Raw genomic sequence first — 20,007 nt, 5'->3', positions numbered from 1 at the left:
TTAAAATGAATGGAAATGATACATATATACAGCATCACTACACTACCCTTGAGTTAAGTTAATACTCTAACCACTTAACTAACTAACTAAATTCTGTTACAAGATGTAAGTTGGCTCTGTAGTTTTAGTTTGACCCATTGACTTGAGGTTGCATGTTGTGAATTGATGCACTATCAGTTGCAGCAGTGGTCATACCATTAGTTGACTTGCATGGTCAGTCAACCCTAAACTTAATTTACCATTTTAAAATATGTTTTTGGTACAAGGGAGAACTGGGACTAACGGAGTGATATTATGACAGTCTGAGCAAACACGTAACCCGTACGCATTAACATGCTCGGATAGTTGTAAAAACGGGACCTACTTGTTGGCAAACCCAAACACAACTCAGATGCGAGGCCTTTGCACTCAACTTTTCTGATGATCATATCGCTAACAGTGGTATAGTTACATTATTTATCTTCAAACACTACATATTTGTATTAATACGATTCATAATTTTGTTCAGTCTACACATTACAGGATTTGTATCAAACACTATACATTATTTATGTTCGAACACTACAGATTTGTATTAATACGATCATATCGCTAGCAGTGGTACAGTTACATTATTCATAATTTTGTTAATATACACAGACAATGACGGATATAGCATACCGACTTGATATAAGCATATTTAATTGTCAGTCTAAGAACTTACTTTTTAAAAAAGTAATTAAAACGTTGGGCGTCGATCATCTGGAAACTTGTGTAAAACTATACTACATGATTCTAAGATGAAAGTTACAAAGAAATACATACAATGCTTTAATTCATCTTTGATACATTTATCATAGACACACTCAGTTCCTCCTCTTGTTACGTAGCGGCCTTACCCATGTGTCCTTCCTCATCCTAAATCGGTCAATGAACCAATCATGATACCTTGCATATAGAAATTTCCACAAAAGAAGTCCAATTACCGACCCATTTATAAAGCCTAATAATATGACAACCCAATCAATTATGTCATCTGGGAAGAGAGACTCATTCTCATTAATTGTTTGTGGAAGTGTTGATGTTGTTGAAACTTGACAATCCACAGATAATGGTTGTCCACACAGTTCAAGGTTACCTACGTAGGAATAGTACTCAAATGTATTGAATTGTTCTCCAGTTGGTATTCGCCCTTCAAGATGGTTGAATGATACATTGAACATGGCTAGGAAGCCAAGTTGTAACATTTCTCTCGGAATTTCTCCCGATAGCTCGTTATGGGAGAGATCCAAAGATTCAAGCTTCTTTAGGTTCCCCAATGATGGTAAGACATAACCCGTAAGGTGATTGTTGGAAAGATTAAGTGACTCAAGGCCTCTAAGATCTGTGATTGATTGTGGGATATCTCCTTCAAAGCTGTTACAAGAGAGGTCAATTGCAGTAAATATGTTTAAAATCTTTTGGTACTCTGTTTTCACACCTTTGGTTATAATTGACATAGAGAATGTAGTGACAACATCAATTGATCCAAAGTGAAACATGTTTCTCATACTAGACGAATTGACATCATTAACATATTTCATTGCCTTCCAAATTTTGAAGTAGTTGTCAGGTAGCTGACCACTGAAGTTATTATTTGAAAGGTCCAAGATCCGTAACTTGGGGAAATCCGACCTTGAAGTAGATTGATCTTGAATAGTACCGGAAAATTTGTTGGAACTTAAGATAAGCACTTGGAGTTCTGTAAGAGATCCTAACCAAAACGGGAAGACACCTTCTAAAGAGTTATATCCAACTTTGAGAGACTCCAAGTTAATACAGTTAGCTAATGATTCCGGTAACGGACCTGTAAATCGATTTCCACTCAAATCGATAACCTTCAAGCGGCTTTCACGGGTAAAGGTATTTGGGATTGTGCCATGAAACTTATTTCTACTAAGACTCAAGTTTACCAGTGACAAATTTCCTAAACATGTAGGAAGGGTTCCAGTCAAGCTGTTAGAATCCAACAACAGAAATCGAAGAGATTCTGCTTGACATATCGATGGTGGTATCTCTCCTATGAACTTATTTTTTGAAAGACCAATAAAAGACATTGTTTCTTGACTGTTGTTTAAAATCCACGTGGGTATGAGACCAGCAATATTGTTGTTGACGAGATCTAAGAGCGTCATTTTCTTTTGGAAGCGGAGAAAGCCAGGGAATTCCTTCAAGTGGCATGATGACAGTGACAATTCTTTCAGTTCAGGTAGGGTGTTATTGGTGTAGTTTTGAGTGCTGACAACCGTTATTCTGTTTAAATACAAAGCTTCGAGATTGTTGAGTCCTACGAACGTGACTAGGTCCACCGTGCCGCTAAAGTTGTTACCCTTTAAGTCAAGTGTTTTTAGCCTTTTAAAGTTGGAAAATGCACTTGAAATGGTTCCGTGCAATTGATTATCATGAAGACTTACATATTTTAGTTGGGTGAGGTTCATAAATGAAGATGGGATACGACCAAAAATATGATTTCCTGCCATTGAGACAGCACTAAGTTTGGTTAAGTTTGCTAGATAGGGTGGGATTTCTTGGTGTATGTTCATACCATCTAGATAGAGCTCTTCAAGGTTTGTCATTTCACCAATCCAATTGTCAGGTCCATTGTCAAAATCGTTGTAACTAAATTCCATAATCTTGAGTTTCGATAGACTTACCAATGAAGGAATTGTGCCTGTGAAATTGTTTTTTCGAAGACCCAAAGAATTGAGTTGTGTCAAGTTAGAGAGTGAACTTGGAATACTCCCAGAGAAGTAGGAATCAGCAAGCACGAAGAATACCAAGTTATTCAGGTTGCTTATGGATTCTGGTATTTTCCCATAAAAACCTGTTGTAAACAGATTTAGATACTCGAGTAAGGTGTTATTACGAAACTCAGGCAAGGAACCGGTGAGGTCGGGATTGAGTGCTAAGCTAAGATATTTCAGCTTCGGCAAGTGAAGTATTGCGGCTGGAAATTCACCTTGAAGATGACAATCTCGAAAACTGATTGACGTCAAGGAAGAAAAATTGGCCAAAAAATGCGGTAAGGAAGAACTGATGTTCACCCGTGTGAGATGGAGTGTGTCGAGTCTAGTCAAGTTTCGGAACAAGCTAGGTGTTTGAAGCTTTAGTGAATTCAATGACAAATCCAACAAAGACAGTTGGTTCAAGTGTGAGATTTCATATGGGATTTCGCCACTGAATCCCGAATCAGAAAGATTAAGGCTTCTTAACTGCTTTAGACGAGCAATTTCAGATGGGATTTGAGATTCAGCAAAATTGTTCATCGAGAGATCGAGCTTTTGAAGATGAACAAGGTTAAACAGAGTACTATTAGACTTGATGGCTCCATGGATTGAGCTTTCGCTCAAGTCAAGCTCGATCACATGGCGATCATTATTGCTACACACCACACCATCCCAAAAACAACAATCAAAAGAACCGTGATCTGACATATTGCTAATTGTGGGTCTTCTCCAAGAATCTAACTTTTGTAGGCCACCATGAAAAGAAGTAGTGTAATTTTGATGAAGTATGGTTTGCTTGAATTGAAACAAAGCTAAACACTCTTCATCATGACTTATTAACCATGATGACGCAGTGGGTGTGATCAGGAAGACTAATAATAATAAGTATACAAAGGAAATCATAATAGGCATTGAGTTGATAGCCATGAAGAAGAGATTATTACGTTATTTAATTTACTTTAATTCTTTCTTCAGCTATACAGCGTTCTTTATAGATGAAGTGAAGTGAATGCGTATGTTTAACATTTATTTCACACCTTATATGACTTTGGTGGTTGGCTAATAAAAAACATTAATTAATGTCAAAGTCAAACTTCTTAAAAAATTTAATTGCGTTTGAACATTGATGACTCATTCTATAGCCATAAAATTAGTCTAATCTTGAGTCTATACAATTTTTTTTAGGAAAAAAATGAAAACTATATAACTAAAGTCCCTTCATCGAACGATGAAGGAGACAAACAAGGAGACACCGTTACGACTAAGTAAAACAACCCTAACAAACGATCTCCTGCTAACTACTACCTATCATAGCTAACTAAACAACAAAGCCACACACAAACCAAACAATCTATAAACAACAAAGTGAACATGAAGTACCAACACACAAAACTAGCAAAAACAAGAAACAAAAAACATACAAAGAACTACCTAACACTACTTACTCTTCTCGATTGCGCAATTACCTTTCCGGTTCTTGATAATCGGTTTAACTACCACACCATCAACTTTAATACGATTGACACATTTACACGATCGATTGACATACAAGTTGGAAAGCACATTTGACGTGCCATTACTAATACGCGTACCTGATGTCGATGACGGAGGAATCACCCCTTCATTCACCAACCCTTCAAAGAAACCAACGTTAGCGATCGACACCTTATTCAAAACCTATTACCACCTTCGTCGACAACCACGTGATCTTTAAACAAATTTTGTACCACTTCTCCAAAATTGATGTCGTCCTTGTTATTTGGTAAAAAAAAACGAATTAGAGTCACCTCTTTTCACCTTAATCTTACTCGTCCTTGGAGGTTTCACTTGTATGACCTTATAAATTGAGGTCATATGTCTTCATTGACATACACATGGGAGAGCACATAAACTAGTGAGTTGAGAGAAACTATGAGTGGTGTTCTTTTGGTACAAAGCAAACATGTTGAGGGAATCTTAGGTTGTGAATTATGAAAGCTTTCCATTTGTGATTGCTTTCCCGACCGGTGATATAAACGTCGATCCTTTCGCTTCCGCTACAGTTTCGGGTATGTCTCGAATCTATATTTTATCCTTCATTGGTATCAAGAGCTATTTGTTTATAATCCTGGTAATACTCGTCAATATGTTTGATGATGTTGCATGATTTGAGAAATAAAACTTATTTGAATCTATTAATGATCATGAAATGATGTTGATCACTATTTGAAAATTATTAGAATAAAAGAATGGGTAAACGCTTATCATGTTATTTATTTTCTTTGCAAAACCAATAGTTAATAAATATGTATTTGACATGTACAATTTACACGAAAACATCTTTCTGAAAAATTGTGTTGGGGATTAAATAGAAGAAATATCTTGATATTTGTTGGGATGTATAAAACAAATATAAAGATCTTTAGTTGATCCATATCATTTACTATATGGAACCATATACCGAAGTTTATGTTCAACTTCTACTGATTACTCCGTATATTTTTCTAGAGTAATTCAATTGTTAGTTTCTACCAACTTAATTCCACTGTTACTCTCCGTTAATTAGTATTAACACTTTTAATGGGTTAAATGATATTACATTTACTTATGAATTGATCTTGTTCAATGATATCAAATTAATTAGCCCGAGTAATAATTGTTTGTGAATTAATGAAGAAAATAAACCCACCTTACTTTTTAGTATGAGCTAATTATAATATTAAATAACTCTGAATATTATAGTGTAGGTTACATCTAGTGATTGTGTAAACGTTACACAAAATGCTAGTATGGAGTATGTGTTACAATTTAAAGTTTTGTAACTCTGGGTTGTTATTTTCATAACTCGTAAATAATGGATCAAGTTAGTTCTTATGTCAGTAATGTTGTGCAAGCCATGAAGCTTCTCATAAATCATATACGGCGATTATAATTTAATCAAACTCATATTTGATAGTTGCTTACTTATGAGATTACCAATAAAGTATATGGCTTTTCATTGTGTAACTCCACTTTTATAAATGTCGATTTTAATAATGACATGAATGCCAATATAAATACCAGTGAGTAAGTTTTGTAACTCATGTTTTTAAATAAATCGAAATAATATATTATTAGTATAGTTTCGTGACTTTTATGTTCTGAACGATGGAGTCATACAGTTATTTTGGTAATAATTAAAATGTGTATTTGTGGTGACTTATTAAATGATCGTGGAGTAGTTCAAAAATTTATGTTTAGTCCATGATATTATCTTTGTGATAATTGTTATAAACATTGTTTTTATTTCTATATACGTTATATATATTATATTAAAGAAAGTTTTGTATCGAGAACAAAACATGATTAATCATTTTTGTAATGATTATAAGTCTCTTTCTTTTAACTTATGAAATTTGTGATCATAACAATTAAATATTTTAGTAATAATTACGATAAACTTTCATTTCGGTTGAAGGTAAATATTTTACCTTTTATCGTTTGAAATATGTATTTCAATGTAAAATATTAAATATCTTAACTATTTGTTGGTGTAAATAAATATTTCACGATTTGGTTTGTTTGTTTTTCAAATCGGATCATGTTATTTCGTATTGACATGAAATGCAGTTATGTATTCAATTTAATAATATTTTTAATGTAATTTTATATTGGTTATAGAAATTATTGAAGAAAAGAAAGAAATTTTTTTTTTGTGAAATATTATATGATTTATTACTAAGTGTAATAGTTAAAATAAAAATTCCTTTGCGATAGAAACTAATTTCTTAGTGGAATTAAAATTATAGAATTAGCATATGTGATATAATTAGATAACTTTGCATGATTGATTATGTTAATTGTAGTATCATGATAGGCTTTGTGGGATGATAATTGGGAACATAGTGAACTTTTTCTTCACGACCTACCGTGAACTATTATTTGACATAATTATATTATTGACAAAGTGTTTTGTATATATGGATGGATATTAATTAGTCTTGCATAATTGTCTATGCATTGAACGTTGGTTCAATTTAAAATTGTCTCATTGAACTTTGTGTTCTATCATGGCTGAGACGACCCGTCAAGTACCCTTAACGGCTCCGTCATTTGGTCTCACATCTTGATCATAACTCTAAATGAATTTATTAAACAACATTGCATTCTTTATTTAAAATAATTTCCTATAAAGTAAATTTACCAAAATATGTAGTTTAAACAAACCCAACATATATAAATTATCCAAAGTTGACAAAAACATTGTCAACCAAACACCCACAATTTAACAAACCAAAATAGAATGCAAAGTTTAATGTTTAACAAAAATATGTCAAAATGCATGCAGACTTTCTACCACAGCGGAAGCCAATTAATCAAGTACCTGTGAAAACATGCGAGTAAACTGTCAAAAAAATGTTGAGTGAATTATAGGTTTTAAAAATAATGAATAAACGTTAGACCACAAGATTTCAAATGTTAGAAAACATAAAACTATTATTCCATTAATCCATGAGTCACCGGGTAACCACTTAACCATTTCCATACCCTTACCAAACACAATATACACTGAACAGGTTTATCTTCAAAAATAACGAAGTACAAATACATTTCGATTATAAATTGCTAGCGCGACTAGGTCGAAATGGGGCTGTCAAGCCCAATAGATCTATCTATAGGATTCGCGTTCACTAGTAGAAATCAGTGATTACAGTTACCAGACTAGGGAATATTTTCGTTCAACTCATAATGAATAATTTAAATTTAATTCCACTTGTGTCTAAACGTAAAATAAAATGCATGTAATCACATCCCAAAAATACTTTACATAGTATGAAAAACGGGACTATAACTCACCTTAACGTAAATGAAGCAACAACACAGAAACGTGAACAGCAAATGGTAAAGTGATCAAGAATGATCATAACGCCGACCTATAAATAAAGCAGGTCGATATAAATAACTAACTTAGGTCAAGTCTTAGTATGATAGTTATAGTACTTGTTGCAAATAAACATAGAACAACACTCAGTATGTTTCGGTATGATCAGGACAGCGTTTAACACGTACTTTCTATTTTTAGAAAGTTTCTATTTTTAGCAGGTCTCCATTTCTTTAAAATTTCTATTTTTGCAAAGTTTTTATTTTAGGAAAGTTTCTATTTTTAGCAGGTCTCCATTTCTGGAAAATTTCTATTTTTGGAAAGTTTCTATTTTAGGAAAGTTTCTATTTTTGGAAAGTTTCTATTTTAGGAAAGTTCTCATATTTAGAAAGTTTCTATTTTTGAAAAGTTTTTAACTTAGGAAAGTTTCCTTAATTAGAAAAGTCAACAAAAGTCAACTGAAAATCAAAGTCAACCGAAAGTCAACTCAAAAGTCAACCTTGGTTAAAATTAGTCAACATTGAAATTAAAGTGTAAGTTATGTTAATAATATAAGTTATAATATTATTTAAAGTCATATATGTATAATCATGCCATATCATAAGTTTAATTAATTTAAATTAAATTTATAAAGTTAACATAAGTTTAAATGATATAATTAATATAAGATAAGTATTTAATTAATTAATTAAATATTAATCATAACATAAGTATTATTAATTAATAATAAATGTTTAGTCATATCATAAGTATTATTAATTAATAATGAATTATTAATCATATCATAAGTTTTAATTATAATTATTAAACCATAAGTATTTAATAATTAAATTATAATTAAATAATAACAATGCCTTATAGTAATTAAATAATTAATTAATCTTTATTATAAGTCATAATATAATAATCTCATAACATAAGTTTAATACTTATCATAAGTATTTTTCATTAATAATAAAAATATTATTAGTCATACGTTTAATTAAAAGTATAATTAAATCATAACGTAATTAATAAATGATATAATAAATATATATATCATAAGTCTTAATTAAAAATAATTACTTTTATATCATAAGTAATTTAATAATAATGAAAATCATTATTTATAACATAAGTTCAAATTTTATAACCATAAGTTTAATTAAAAGTTTGTCGGGCCATAATTTGAGCCTCGGGTGTCGGTTTTCAACGAATTTTATATATATCTTCGTCTAACCAATCAACCCGAAACATTAGTGCACTTAAGAACACCCTAAGGCCAGTTCATGAGTCGTGAAGAGCAGCCATGAACCAACTTGGAACATTAATCCGCTTAAAATCTTGTTTTAGCCATTCCGGGTGATCCGTGGCTCGGATTTCGATGACCCGAACATGAATGTTCATTCAATCATTAATCCTAACCTACTAGTACACCCTAGAGACTCCAAAAATGGTCACAAAGTCGGACCAAAACTGATTACACACGTTTTTACATTTCAATTTCATCATAACACTAAATTAAGCATAACTTTTGATCCGAAACTCGAAACAACATGAATCCAAAGCCTAAAATTATTGTCTTGATGAGAGGAACTCATCTAAACACTTTATTTTACCAAAAACCACTGTTAAGTTTACTGATTTTAATCAAAATCCTGCTATCCAAAATTTATCAAACCGAAATCATACACAACGCATCAAATCATCAATACAACAATACACAAGTAATATATTATCATAATATCATCAAAAACAGTAAAAATGAATAAAAAATAAAAATCTAGGGTTAGGGTTTATACCCTAATCAATAAATGATTGATATAATCGTGTAGAGGATGAAGAGAGCAATCCGTTTATGCACACAATTGAATGATCCAAGCTATATTTGATGAACAAATGATGATGATGATGATGATGATGATGTTGTTGTTGTTGTTGTTTGTGGTGGTCGGCCGAAAAGAGAGAAAGAGGGAGAGGAGAGAAAAAATAAGATGTAGGTTAAATGAAATGAAATGTGAAATTTTGAAAATAAAATGCAAATGAAAGGAAAAAGGCTAAACACCCTCCCTTCATGGGTGTTCGGCCGATTGATGTGGAGTGGTCCCCATTAGTGGGCCACTTTTTTAAATGATGGATTCTTGTGGCCCGAATGCCCGAACGAAACCCGAAACTCGAAAACACCGTTATGCGATTAAATCTTAAGAGAAATAACGCACACGCGACAAATAAAATATATAAAAACTATATATAATCATATGATATAAAAATATCATATTTAAAATAATTTGGATTTAAAAATCTCAAAAGTATGACCGTTGGTTTGAAAACCGAAGTGATTTGCCGGATAGAAATCCAAGACACATAGAAACGTACAATTTTAAATACGAATACAAATATTCATATAACACATAATAAATAATTTATTATTACTAAAATAATAATATAAGTCATAGAAATGACGTGATACGAACAACAATTAACGAACGTTAAATAACAAACGGTAAAAGATAACGGAAAAAGTAGGGTCGTGACAATGGCTTTCACATCCAACACCGTTGTTTTACTTAACGAGGATTTTAAGTTAAATATAAACAATTTTTGAAAATTGAGAAGCATGAATACCCAGTGCATTTGGAAGAGTAAGAGGCTCAAGATGCTCTTACCGTATTTAAGAAATGTATATGAGAAAGAAAATAAATCCATAATTAAGTGGGAGTGTGAAGTGTGCGACACTTTAAACAAGTTAAACTGTCACTCACATCGTGTTGTTGAGTAATTTTATTTGACTTTAACGACTTATTATCGTTAAAAATATATTGTCAATATTGGTTAATATACGATGATTAAAGTCTTGCGCATGAACATTGGTTCAAGATTTAATTATTTTCTTACCTCAAAGTTTGGAGCATATGACGTTGCACCTTATTTATAATGAAAACATCAAGTTTGTTTTGGATTGTATATGGTTACTGAAATGTCCCGTTCTTATTGATTAAAAACGTTCCATATTAATTGATTTCGTTGCGAGGTTTTGACCTCTATATGAGACGTTTTTCAAAGACTGCATTCATTTTAAAACAAACCATAACCTTTATTTCATAAATAAAGGTTTAAAAAGCTTTACGTAGATTATCAAATAATGATAATCTAAAATATCCTGTTTACACAAGACCATTACATAATGGTTTACAATACAAATATGTTACATCGAAATCAGTTTCTTGAATGCAGTTTTTACACAGTATCATACAAGCATGGACTCCAAATCTCGTCCTTATTTAAGTATGCGACAGCGGAAGCTCTTAATAATCACCTGAGAATAAACATGCTTAAAACGTCAACAAAAATGTTGGTGAGTTATAGGTTTAACCTATATATATCAAATCATAATAATAGACCACAAGATTTCATATTTCAATACACATCCCATACATAGAGATAAAAATCATTCATATGGTGAACACCTGGTAACTGACATTAACAAGATGCATATATAAGAATATCCCCATCATTCCGGGACAACCTTCGAATATGATATAAATTTCGAAGTACTAAAGCATCCGGTACTTTGGATGAGGTTTGTTAGGCCCAATAGATCTATCTTTAGGATTCGCGTCAATTAGGGTGTCTGTTCCCTAATTCTTAGATTACCAGACTTAATAAAAAGGGGCATATTCGATTTCGATAATTCAACCATAGAATGTAGTTTCACGTACTTGTGTCTATTTTGTAAATCATTTATAAAACCTACATGTATTCTCATCCCAAAAATATTAGATTTTAAAAATGGGACTATAACTCACTTTTACAGATTTTTACTTCGTCGGGAAGTAAGACTTGGCCACTGGTTGATTCACGAACCTATAACAATATATACATATATATCAAAGTATGTTCAAAATATATTTACAACACTTTTAATATATTTTGATGTTTTAAGTTTATTAAGTCAGCTGTCCTCGTTAGTAACCTACAACTAGTTGTCCACAGTTAGATGTACAGAAATAAATCGATAAATATTATCTTGAATCAATCCACGACCCAGTGTATATGTATCTCAGTATTGATCACAACTCAAACTATATATATTTTGGAATCAACCTCAACCCTGTATAGCTAACTCCAACATTCACATATAGAGTGTCTATGGTTGTTCCGAAATATATATAGATGTGTCGACATGATAGGTCGAAACATTGTATACGTGTCTATGGTATCTCAAGATTACATAATATACAATACAAGTTGATTAAGTTATGGTTGGAATAGATTTGTTACCAATTTTCACGTAGCTAAAATGAGAAAAATTATCCAATCTTGTTTTACCCATAACTTTTTCATTTTAAATCCGTTTTGAGTGAATCAAATTGCTATGGTTTCATATTGAACTCTATTTTATGAATCTAAACAGAAAAAGTATAGGTTTATAGTCGGAAAAATAAGTTACAAGTCATTTTTGTAAAGGTAGTCATTTCAGTCGAAAGAACGACGTCTAGATGACCATTTTAGAAAACATACTTCCACTTTGAGTTTAACCATAATTTTTGGATATAGTTTCATGTTCATAATAAAAATCATTTTCTCAGAATAACAACTTTTAAATCAAAGTTTATCATAGTTTTTAATTAACTAACCCAAAACAGCCCGCGGTGTTATTACGACGGCGTAAATCCGGTTTTACGGTGTTTTTCGTGTTTCCAGGTTTTAAATCATTAAGTTAGCATATCATATAGATATAGAACATGTGTTTAGTTGATTTTAAAAGTCAAGTTAGAAGGATTAACTTTTGTTTGCGAACAAGTTTAGAATTAACTAAACTATGTTCTAGTGATTACAAGTTTAAACCTTCGAATAAGATAGCTTTATATGTATGAATCGAATGATGTTATGAACATCATTACTACCTTAAGTTCCTTGGATAAACCTACTGGAAAAGAGAAAAATGGATCTAGCTTCAACGGATCCTTGGATGGCTCGAAGTTCTTGAAGCAGAATCATGACACGAAAACAAGTTCAAGTAAGATCATCACTTGAAATAAGATTGTTATAGTTATATAAATTGAACCAAAGTTTGAATATGATTATTACCTTGTATTAGAATGATAACCTACTGTAAGAAACAAAGATTTCTTGAGGTTGGATGATCACCTTACAAGATTGGAAGTGAGTTAGCAAACTTGAAAGTATTCTTGATTTTATGTAACTAGAACTTGTAGAATTTATGAAGAACACTTAGAACTTGAAGATAGAACTTGAGAGAGATCAATTAGATGAAGAAAATTGAAGAATGAAAGTGTTTGTAGGTGTTTTTGGTCGTTGGTGTATGGATTAGATATAAAGGATATGTAATTTTGTTTTCATGTAAATAAGTCATGAATGATTACTCATATTTTTGTAATTTTATGAGATATTTCATGCTAGTTGCCAAATGATGGTTCCCACATGTGTTAGGTGACTCACATGGGCTGCTAAGAGCTGATCATTGGAGTGTATATACCAATAGTACATACATCTAAAAGCCGTGTATTGTACGAGTACGAATACGGGTGCATACGAGTAGAATTGTTGATGAAACTGAACGAGGATGTAATTGTAAGCATTTTTGTTAAGTAGAAGTATTTTGATAAGTGTATTGAAGTCTTTCAAAAGTGTATAAATACATATTAAAACACTATATGTATATACATTTTAACTGAGTCGTTAAGTCATCGTTAGTCGTTACATGTAAGTGTTGTTTTGAAACCTTTAGGTTAACGATCTTGTTAAATGTTGTTAACCCAATGTTTATAATATCAAATGAGATTTTAAATTATTATATTATCATGATATTATCATGTATGAATATCTCTTAGTATGATATATATACATTAAATATCTTTACAACGATAATCGTTACATATATGTCTTGTTTAAAAATCATTAAGTTAGTAGTCTTGTTTTTACAAGTTTTAACGTTCGTGAATCACCGGTCAACTTGGGTGGTCAATTGTCTATCTGAAACATATTTCAATTAATCAAGTCTTAACAAGTTTGATTGCTTAAAATGTTGGAAACATTTAATCATGTAAATATCAATCTCAATTAATATATATAAACATGGAAAAGTTCGGGTCACTACAGTACCTACCCGTTAAATAAATTTCGTCCCGAAATTTTAAGCTGTTGAAGGTGTTGACGAATCTTCTGGGAATAGATGCGGGTATTTCTTCTTCATCTGATCTTCACGCTCCCAGGTGAACTCGAGTCCTCTACGAGCATTCCATCGAACCTTAACAATTGGTATCTTGTTTTGCTTAAGTCTTTTAACCTCACGATCCATTATTTCGACGGGTTCTTCGATGAATTGAAGTTTTTCGTTGATTTGGATTTCATCTAACAGAATAGTGAGATCTTCTTTAGCAAAACATTTCTTCAAATTCGAGACGTGGAAAGTGTTATGTACAGCCGCGAGTTGTTGAGGTAACTCAAGTCGGTAAGCTACTGGTCCGACACGATCAATAATCTTGAATGGTCCAATATACCTTGGATTTAATTTTCCTCGTTTACCAAATCGAACAACGCCTTTCCAAGGTGCAACTTTAAGCATGACCATCTCTCCAATTTCAAATTCTATATCTTTTCTTTTAATGTCAGCGTAGCTCTTTTGTAGACTTTGGGCGGTTTTCAATCGTTGTTGAATTTGGATGATCTTCTCGGTAGTTTCTTGTATAATCTCCGGACCCGTAATCTGTCTATCCCCCACTTCACTCCAACAAATCGGAGACCTGCACTTTCTACCATAAAGTGCTTCAAACGGTTCCATCTCAATGCTTGAATGGTAGCTGTTGTTGTAGGAATATTCTGCTAATGGTAGATGTCGATCCCAACTGTTTCCAAAATCAATAACACATGCTCGTAGCATGTCTTCAAGCGTTTGTATCGTCCTTTCGCTCTGCCCATCAGTTTGTGGATGATAGGCAGTACTCATGTCTAGACGAGTTCCTAATGCTTGCTGTAATGTCTGCCAGAATCTTGAAATAAATCTGTCATCCCTATCAGAGATAATAGAGATTGGTATTCCATGTCTGGAGACGACTTCCTTCAAATACAGTCATGCTAACTTCTCCATCTTGTCATCTTCTCTTATTGGCAGGAAATGTGCTGATTTGGTGAGACGATCAACTTTTACCCAAATAGTATCAAAACCACTTGCAGTCCTTGGCAATTTAGTGATGAAATCCATGGTAATGTTTTCCCATTTCCATTCCGGGATTTCGGGTTGTTGAAGTAGACCTGATGGTTTCTGATGCTCAGCTTTGACCTTAGAACACGTCAAACATTCTCCTACGTATTTAGCAACATCGGCTTTCATACCCGACCACCAAAAATGTTTCTTGAGATCCTTGTACATCTTCCCCGTTCCAGGATGTATTGAGTATCTGGTTTTATGAGCTTCTCTAAGTACCATTTCTCTCATATCTCCAAATTTTGGTACCCAAATCCTTTCAGCCCTATACCGGGTTCCGTCTTCCCGAATATTAAGATGCTTCTCCGATCCTTTGGGTATTTCATCCTTTAAATTTCCCTCTTTTAAAACTCCTTGTTGCGCCTCCTTTATTTGAGTAGTAAGGTTATTGTGAATCATTATATTCATAGATTTTACTCGAATGGGTTCTCTGTCCTTCCTGCTCAAGGCGTCGGCTACCACATTTTCCTTCCCCGGGTGGTAACGAATCTCAAAGTCATAATCATTCAACAATTCAATCCACCTACGCTGCCTCATATTCAGTTGTTTCTGATTAAATATGTGTTGAAGACTTTTGTGGTCAGTATATATAATACTTTTGACCCCATATAAGTAGTGCCTCCAAGTCTTTAATGCAAAAACAACCGCGCCTAATTCCAAATCTTGCGTCGTATAATTTTGCTCGTGAATCTTCAATTGTCTAGACGCATAAGCAATCACCTTCGTTCGTTGCATTAATACACAACCGAGACCTTACTTTGATGCATCACAATAAATCACAAAATCATCATTCCCTTCAGGCAATGATAATATAGGTGCCGTAGTTAGCTTTTTCTTTAATAATTGAAACGCCTTCTCTTGTTCATCCTTCCATTCAAATTTCTTCCCTTTATGCGTTAATGCAGTCAAGGGTTTTGCTATTTTGAAGAAATCTTGGATGAATCTTCTGTAGTAACCAGCCAATCCTAAAAATTGACGTATATGCTTCGGAGTTTTTGGGGTTTCCCACTTTTCAACGGTTTCGATCTTTGCCGGGTCCACCTGGATACCTTCTTTGTTCACTATGTGACCGAAGAATTGAACTTCTTCCAACCAAAATGCACACTTTGAAAACTTAGCGTACAATTCTTCCTTCCTCAATACTTCTAACACCTTTCTCAAATGTTCACCGTGTTCTTGGTCATTCTTTGAGTAAATAAGTATGTCATCAATGAAAACAATGACAAACTTGTCAAGGTATGGTCCACACACTCGGTTCATAAGGTCCATGAACACAGCTGGTGCATTAGTTAAACCAAACGGCATGACCATAAACTCGTAATGACCGGAACGTGTTCTGAAAGCAGTCTTTGGAATATCATCTTCTTTCACCCGCATTTGATGATACCCGGAACGTAAGTCAATCTTTGAATAAACAGACGAGCCTTGTAGTTGATCAAATAAGTCGTCGATTCTCGGTAGCGGGTAGCGGTTCTTGATGGTAAGTTTGTTCAACTCTCGGTAGTCGATACACAACCTGAATGTACCATCTTTCTTCTTGACAAACAAAATAGGAGCTCCCCACGGTGATGTGCTTGGTCGAATGAAACCACGCTCTAAAAGTTCTTGTAATTGGCTTTGCAGTTCTTTCATCTCGCTGGGTGCGAGTCTGTAAGGAGCACGAGCTATTGGTGCAGCTCCTGGTACAAGATCTATTTGAAATTCAACGGATCGATGTGGGGGTAATCCCGGTAATTCTTTCGGAAATACATCGGGAAATTCTTTTGCAATGGGAACATCATTGATGCTCTTTTCTTCAGTTTGTACTTTCTCGACGTGTGCTACAACAGCATAGCAACCTTTTCTTATTAGTTTTTGTGCCTTCAAATTACTAATAAGATGTAGCTTCGTGTTGCCCTTTTCTCCGTACACCATTAAGGGTTTTCCTTTTTCTCGTATAATGCGAATTGCATTTTTGTAACAAACGATCTCTGCTTTCACTTCTTTCAACCAGTCCATACCGATTATCACATCAAAACTCCCTAACTCTACTGGTATCAAATCAATCTTAAATGTTTCGCTAACCAGTTTAATTTCTCGATTCCGACATATATTATCTGCTGAAATTAATTTACCATTTGCTAATTCGAGTAAAAATTTACTATCCAAAGGCGTCAATGGACAACTTAATTTAGCACAAAAATCTCTACTCATATAGCTTCTATCCGCACCCGAATCAAATAAAACATAAGCAGGTTTATTGTCAATAAGAAACGTACCCGTAACAAGCTCTGGGTCTTCCTGTGCCTCTGCCGCATTAATATTGAAAACTCTTCTACGGCCTTGTCCATTCGTGTTCTCCTGGTTCGGGCAATTTCTAATAATGTGGCTCGGTTTTCCACATTTATAACAAACTACATTGGCATAACTTGCTCCGACACTACTTGCTCAGCCATTACTCGTTCCGACATCATTTGTTCCTTTCGTTCTATTAACCCCTGGTCCGTAGACCTCATACTTCGCCGCGCTATGACCATTTCTTTTACACTTGTTGCAAAATTTGGTGCAGAACCCCGAGTGATACTTTTCACACCTTTGGCATAGCTGCTTCTGATTGTTGTTGTTGTTGCGGTTATTATTGTTATTGCGATGATTGTTGTAGTTGCTGTTGTTGTTGTTGTTGTTGTTGGGCCGTTTGTTGTAGTTGAGATTGATGTTGCGATTGTTGGGATAATTGTTGCAATTATTGTTGTAATTGCTGTTGTTGTTGTATTGGTGATTCTTATCACCGTTTTCCTCCCACTTTCTTTTGACTTGCTTCACATTGGCCTCTTCAGCCGTCTGTTCTTTAATCCTTTCTTCAATCTGGTTCACTAGTTTGTGAGCCATTCTACATGCCTGTTGTATGGAGGCGGGCTTGTGTGAACTTATATCTTCTTGGATTCTTTCCGGTAATCCTTTCACAAACGCGTCGATCTTCTCTTCCTCATCTTCGAATGCTCCCGGACACAATAGGCACAATTCTGTGAATCGTCTTTCGTGCGTGGTAATATAAAATCCTTGGGTTCGTAACCCTCTAAGTTCTGTCTTGAGCTTATTGACCTCGGTTCTGGGACGGTACTTCTCGTTCATCAAGTGCTTGAATGCTGACCACGGTAGTGCGTACGCATCGTCTTGTCCCACTTGCTCTAGATAGGTATTCCACCATGTTAACGCAGAACCTGTGAAGGTATGCGTAGCGTACTTTTCTTTGTCCTCTTCAGTACACTTACTTATGGCAAACACCGATTCGACCTTCTCGGTCCACCGTTTCAATCCGATCGGTCCTTCGGTTCCATCAAATTCCAAAGGTTTGCAGGCAGTGAATTCTTTGTAGGTGCATCCTACACGATTTCCTGTACTGCTAGATCCAAGGTTATTGTTGGTATGTAGCGCAGCCTGTACTGCGGCTATGTTTGAAGCTAGAAAAGTACGGAATTCCTCTTCATTCATATTCACGGTGTGTCGAGTAGTCGGTGCCATTTCCTTCAAAATAGTCAAATGGAACAAGTTAATCATACAGAATATTAAGAGTAGTTAATAGTATTTCGTAGCATAATATGAACTCATTTATAAAAGCTTATTCTTCATATTAGCGTTTTATAAGTTTAAATTCGGGTAGTACCTACCCGTTAAGTTCATACTTAGTAGCTAATATACAATTTAACTACTACAATTCTATATGAAAAACTGATTATAATAATATTTCGCGTTCAAACTTTTACACAATATTTTACAAACTTACAATACCGCTTATTTTACATATAGAATGAAATATAGCACACAATAAATTTGATACAAGATGGTTGTGAAGATAATTCTAGCTAGTATACAAGTCGTTCAGCAAAGGCAATAAAGACACGTAATTCATACGTCCAGAAACAAGTCATGCATTCTGGTTTTACTAGGATTACTTCCCATCCTTGGTCTTGTGGAACATAACCGTTATGGCCGTTAATAAGACAGCGTGTTGTAACGTCGTCAAAGGGACGAGGGTTATGTAATGTCCAACAGTCCCGTAACAATCTAAAAACCTCATTTCTTACCCCAATTACCGACTCCGTCACTTGTGGGAACGTTTTGTTTAATAGTTGTAGCCCAATGTTCTTGTTCTCACTTTGGTGAGAAGCGAACATTACTAATCCGTAAGCATAACATGCTTCTTTATGTTGCATGTTAGCCGCTTTTTCTAAATCACGAAGTCCAATATTCGGATATATTGAGTCAAAATAATTTCTTAACCCATTGCGTAAAATAGCATTTGGGTTCCCCGCAATATATGCGTCAAAGTAAACACATCGTAACTTATGGATTTCCCAATGTGATATCCCCCATCTTTCGAACGAAAGCCTTTTATAAACCAAGGCATTCTTGGAACGTTCTTCGAATGTCTTACAAACTGTTCTCGCCTTAAATAGTTGTGCCGAAGAATTCTGACCGACTCTAGACAAGATTTCATCAATCATGTCTCCGGGTAGGTCTCTTAAAATATTGGGTTGTCTATCCATTTTGTGTTTTTATACTGTAAAATAGACAAGAGTTAGATTCATAAAAAAAATACTTATTAATACAAGCAATTTTTACATATATCATAAAGCATAAGCACGCTATATTACATATATTACACCACACGAATACAACTATCTTATTCCGACTCGCTTGCTTCTTCTTCTTCTTCGGTTTTGGTTCGTTTTGCCAAGTTTCTAGGGATATATGATGTTCCCCTAATACGAGCCGTCATTTTCCACATTGGTTTAGAAAAACCTGGTGGTTTAGAGGTTCCCGGGTCATTGTTACAACTTAAGGACTTCGGGGGTTGACGATATATATAAAGTTCATCGGGGTTGGAATTAGATTTCTCTATTTTTATGCCCTTTCCCTTATTATTTTCTTTTGCCTTTTTAAATTCAGTTGGGGTAATTTCTATAACATCATCGGAATTCTCGTCGGAATCCGATTCATCGGAGAATTGGTAATCCTCCCAATATTTTGCTTCCTTGGCGGAAACACCATTGACCATAATTAACCTTGGTCGGTTGGTTGAGGATTTTCTTTTACTTAACCGTTTTATTATTTCCCCCACCGGTTCTATTTCTTCATCCGCTTCCGATTCTTCTTCCGGTTCCGATTCTTCTTCCCGTTCCGATTCTTCTTCCGGTTCTGACTCTTCTTCCGGTTCCTCTTCGGGAACTTGTGAA

General features: G+C 34.1%; 1 protein-coding gene across 1 annotated transcript; it reads right to left on the bottom strand.

Annotated features, from left to right (window-relative positions):
* Window positions 1-845: 845 nt before the first annotated feature.
* Window positions 846-3,671, bottom strand: LOC139877713 (receptor-like protein 7). The gene has a single exon (XM_071865142.1). The coding sequence runs from the start codon at window positions 3,669-3,671 to the stop codon at window positions 846-848; it is 2,826 nt and encodes a 941-aa protein (XP_071721243.1).
* Between the last annotated feature and the right edge of the window lie 16,336 nt (window positions 3,672-20,007).

This window comes from Rutidosis leptorrhynchoides, chromosome 1, assembly GCF_046630445.1.
Source record: "Rutidosis leptorrhynchoides isolate AG116_Rl617_1_P2 chromosome 1, CSIRO_AGI_Rlap_v1, whole genome shotgun sequence".
NCBI classification, from domain to species: Eukaryota; Viridiplantae; Streptophyta; class Magnoliopsida; order Asterales; family Asteraceae; genus Rutidosis; species Rutidosis leptorrhynchoides.
This window is presented reverse-complemented; position numbering and strand designations above follow the sequence as displayed.